We start from the raw sequence: 4,726 nt of genomic DNA on the forward strand, positions 1-4,726 counted from the left end.
AAACAAACATGACCTTAACGATAAAATTAGTTTATCTAAGGATGTAGACTTGATTTTTGTTTTTGAAAAAGACCAAAATACACAAACGTAACGACAAAAAAAAGCGAATGATTGTCAAAGGCCCCGATGGTGACGGGGTGGCATGGGGGAGAAAGGAAGGCTGACATGCCATGTCCGCGCCTCCAACCACGGCTTTTTCACTTCCGGCCTCCGTCTGCTGCAATCATGGATTCATGGGCGGTGCAGCAACGCCGGGCAGAGGCGACGGCGATCATCATCAACCCACATGATGACGTCCTTACCAAGAAGCCAGCAGTCCAGTACCCGTGGCGCTCAGCTTCTGCACTGCAGTGTCCCGACCTCTGAATCATCCCCAAAATTTCACATTTTTTACCACCCTCTGCCAGCAAGTTCAGTACCCGTGACTATCTACATTATAATCTATATTTCAAACTTTACTTTATAAATATTGTAATCTTTACACGACCATTTATACGACCTGCTAAATCACATCTCCAACAGTGGTTTCGTATAAATCCACCTTTCTATACACAATAGACCATATTCCTAAGCATATTTTAAATTGGATTTTACATACACATGTGTCAGTCTAAAATAGTAGTTTTTTTTCATACGTATTTGTTAGTCTAAGATAGTATATGCTCCTTCGTCCCAAAATATAATTCGTTTACACTAATTATACATTCATTAGGCAACATCTGAATATAGTTTGTCTGTGTGGCTATATTCATTATCATTTGAATGAATGTGGACTGAAAAAAAGTGAACTAGAAATAACTATGTATTAATTCTACGTTTAATTTGTACTCCGTTAAATTACCATAACGTTGAGAGAGCAATTTCTGTCAAGTATTACGAGTCCCTGCTATATTTATCCTAGTAACCAAAAATAAATCACCCTTCTGTTCTTGCCAGTATACTGATGACAAGAGCAAACCAAAATGGTTACATGTTCTTTCTCATTCCTTAGCACCACCGATTACAAACATATCGACAGGAAACACTTAAGTTAATCTCAGCAACCTCAATGGCCCCATAGTAGAATCATATATGGCAAAAGAGTCATTCGCTAACCAAACTTGATCATGGATAATGCATATATATCTCCATCTCATGCCCAACTTCCCACCCCACCAAAATCTAGAGTGAGGAAGCAAGAATTAACAATATGGGCAAAAATGAAGAGATTCTGGAAGCCAAGCAAAGAGTAGAGTGGCGAAAAATTCTAATGATTTCTAGGGATCAAATTCTACAAAATGCTAATGGGGAAAAGGAACAAGAAACAATTAAGCAGGGAGGTTTGTTACACTGATTATGGTTCCACAGTGCCAGGTATATTCGCTACATCATCGTCTCCGTCAGCGAGTAACTCTGCATCCTTGTCTTCATCGTTAGAGAAGTCCCCCCTCTCTAGCTTCGAATTTGCAGCAACAAAGACCAACCGGTGTGCTCTACCATTGCCACCTGCCAGTCTCCGAGGTGCAGAGAGCCAGCGCACCATTGATGGCGTGCATCTGAAACCCCTGGAGGTTGCATGGAGGAAGATGAGCCGCGCAGCTACCCTGCCGAGGGACTTGAGCTCACCCAGACATGTCTCCCAGACAAGCCTGCTGCTCTGCTTATTTGCGACCTTCATCCTCCCTGTGGAGGGGTCAGGCTGCCTCACCTGCACAGCTTGTGCGTACAGCGGGTCCAGCCCATCTGACCGCCATTTCATCAGCTCCATCAAAACTAGGTGTGCCTCTTCCCGGGACACCATTCTCGTGATCAACCTGTCGACATCTTTGTCCTGATCAGGCGTCAAGCGCCTGAATGGAGGGAGGTAACGCCCACTGGCATCCTTGACAAGGTACAGCGGATCCAGAACGAAGGCTGCCGACCAGGCTGGATGGTAGTTTTTTCTAAACCGTTTCTCAAGCACACTCAGGACAGTGCCTTCATCGACGTTGAACTTCTCACACCAGTCTCTAACCTTGCTACGCAATTCCTCCCATAGTGGCAGGCATTGCCCAACAAGAGGTCGGTCAGCCTCCATCTCCTTCACCATATCCATTATCAGCTTCACGAGCGAGTGCACAGCATCAACCTCTACCCAGAAAGCCTCACTGTGCACCATCTCCTCAATCTCCCGGGCAGCTGAGTCATCGATGCACAAGAGCTTGTACAAGTCCTCTTGCACAGCGCAATGGAGGGGGTGTGCAGAGTTCAGAATTTCCTCGAGCATCTCAAAGGCCGCGCGGCAGTTGGCGCCACTGCCGTTGAACGGCACATGTGCGACTCGAAAGAGCGAGGCATGTCCGAGCTGTTGCGTTTGATGCTTGTGCAGCAAGGACCGCGGCGTCTGTTTGGCATTGAAGTAGGCAGCAAGCTTGGCAGATTTGGCTGTGGCGGAGCGGAAAAGCGAGAGTTCCCTTGCGAAGTCCCGCACCAAACGGGTGAAGCCATGGATTTGGCAACATAGGTTCACCATCAAGTAGTTCTCGTTTTCGAGATCACGCAGCGCCTTTGATTTGAAGCGGTCAGAAATTATGCCTGCGCAACGGTGGAGGTCGTTGGAGGAACCTGAGGCTGAGACGGAAGCCACGGCTTCGAGCATCAGCTCCTCGGCGTAGTCTGAGGGCGCCATGGCGGGTACCGGAACAGCACGATCGAACACGGTCGTGCCATTTGGGAGGTTGACAGAGAAGGTGACCACCTGCTCCCGCCAGCCGTCGGCGGCAAGCTGGAAGAAGAGTGCGTCCCGAACCCGCGCGGTGGCGTCGGCGCGCGCCTCAGCGAAGCGGGCGTCGAGACGTGGGCCACAGAGGTCGGCGTGCTGCAGCTGCAGGTCCGGCAGCCCGACATGGCGCAGGAAGGCCCGGAGCTTGGGATGGCCAGCGGCAGAGAGCGATACGCCAGACGATGACTCTAGGAACCAGTCCGACAGCAGAGCGAGCGCCGCGTCAGCCTGCGGCCTGGGCATCATGGCGACCGGCGATGCTTTGGGTGATTTAAGGCGCTTCACGCTGTCCTCGAGCTTGGCGAGAGCGCTCAAGTCGTCTTTGCCACCGGAGAGCACGAGTGCCGACTGGTGGGGCGGAGGGGGCGCCGGCAGCGCGGGCAACGCCGGTGAGTGGACCGAGGGCGGGTCAACAACGACGAGGTGGTGATGGTGGGACCCGGGGTCTGCTGTCGTGTACGCGGGGGGCATGGAGTTGCGCTTGCGATTGCGGAATTGGTGGTGGTGTTGATGGCGGCGGCGAGGCGAGGAGGGCGCAATTGAGGAGATGGGGACAGGCGACGATGCGGTGGAGTTGGACGGTAGCGAGAGCTGCTGCTGCTGCGAGCCCGAGGCGCCGGCGAGTCCCTGCGGACGGGCAGCGAAGTTGGGGCAGGTGCCACGCTTTAGGTGCTCGGATGCGGTCCGCGACGGGTTGGAGGCGGAGAAGACGGCGGAGCACAAGGCGCAGCGCAGCTTGACGGCCTTGGGCGGCATGGCGGTGTCGGTGGGCGGGATGAGAACGGGCTCGAGGTGCGCCCAGTACCAGGCACCCTTGCCCTTGACCGCCTTGGACCGCACAGCGAGGAGGGCTTCGTAGCGCTTCTTGGCGGCGCGCGCGGCGGCCTCCTCGCCGCCCATTCCGGGCGCCGTGGCCGGCACCGAAGCGGGCGCCTCCTCCTCCTCCTCCTCCTCCTCCTCCTCCTCCTCCTCCTCCTCCTTGGCCGTTGCCGCGGACATGGCCGTCGGACCGACCCAGCGAACAAGGGGCAGAGGAACCGACCGACCAACCAACGATCGGCGAACCCGATCACGCCGGGCGCGGTACGGAGAGAAGAAAGGGAACCACACCCGCTCTTCCTTTCCGGTCACCAACCCGCCAACCGAATCCCGCGGTGGCGGCGGCGTGCAACTCCCCGCGCTGCGCGGCTAATGCCGGAGTCGGCACCTGGCGGCGCCCGCGGACGGCGATCGGAGCGGCGCATTGGGCGGCGGCCGCTGCGGTGAGCCGTCCATGCGCGCGCGGGAGCCGGGGTGGGTGGGGTGGGGTATTTCGTGGAGGTTTTGTGGGGTTTAGAAAAGAGGATTTGGGATGCGTCAGAGGAGAAAACAAATGCGATGCGGTGCGGAGCCCAGGTAGAAAGCGAGAGAGCAGAGAGACACAAGAAAAGGGTTTGATAGGGACAAAAGAAGGATGAGATGAATGAATTGAAAAGTCCCCTAAATATATAGGGTACTTATTGGAGCAACTTCAATAGTTATGTATAATTATGCTACCTAAATCTTAGATTTAGCAAGTACTTAAATACTATATGAAAAAAAACGTATCTCGTCCAACAGTTCTATATATATTACTTTTTAAATATGTTAAAATTTAACATGTCACCCATCTGAGTGGGACCATCATCGATGGCATATTCAACTTGGTGAGTTGTGTTGACCTTTTAATTTACAGTTGCAATTGTTTATTTATTTATTTCCGACACGTGTACGTGCGGCTATTGTATTGGCAATTATTTAATCTCTAGCTGACTGTCGTTGTTCGACGCATGGGCTATGTTAATATATCGTTACTATAAAGTGAAAAAGGCAGCGAAATACAAAAATTACCGTCAATTTTTTTTTGTTTAAGGAGTTGGTAAATGGTTACTAAATGTAGAGAGAAAATAAGGTTAGATGAGAAGTAGCTAAATTTATGAAGTTCATTTAGAGAACCGTTGGAGAGGA

General features: G+C 52.0%; 1 protein-coding gene across 1 annotated transcript; it reads right to left on the reverse strand.

Moving 5' to 3' along the window:
• Positions 1 to 949: 949 nt before the first annotated feature.
• On the reverse strand, positions 950 to 4,030 carry LOC103654668 (uncharacterized). The gene has a single exon (XM_008681506.4). The coding sequence runs from the start codon at positions 3,737 to 3,739 to the stop codon at positions 1,334 to 1,336; it is 2,406 nt and encodes an 801-aa protein (XP_008679728.2). The 5' UTR covers positions 3,740 to 4,030; the 3' UTR covers positions 950 to 1,333.
• Between the last annotated feature and the right edge of the window lie 696 nt (positions 4,031 to 4,726).

This window comes from Zea mays, chromosome 4 (assembly GCF_902167145.1).
Source record: "Zea mays cultivar B73 chromosome 4, Zm-B73-REFERENCE-NAM-5.0, whole genome shotgun sequence".
NCBI lineage: Eukaryota > Viridiplantae > Streptophyta > Magnoliopsida > Poales > Poaceae > Zea > Zea mays.

Excerpts from the sequence above, each read along its gene's own strand:
- LOC103654668 (XM_008681506.4), bottom strand. The coding sequence starts at position 3,739 with ATGTCCGCGGCAACGGCCAAGGAGGAGGAGGAGGAGGAGGAGGAGGAG.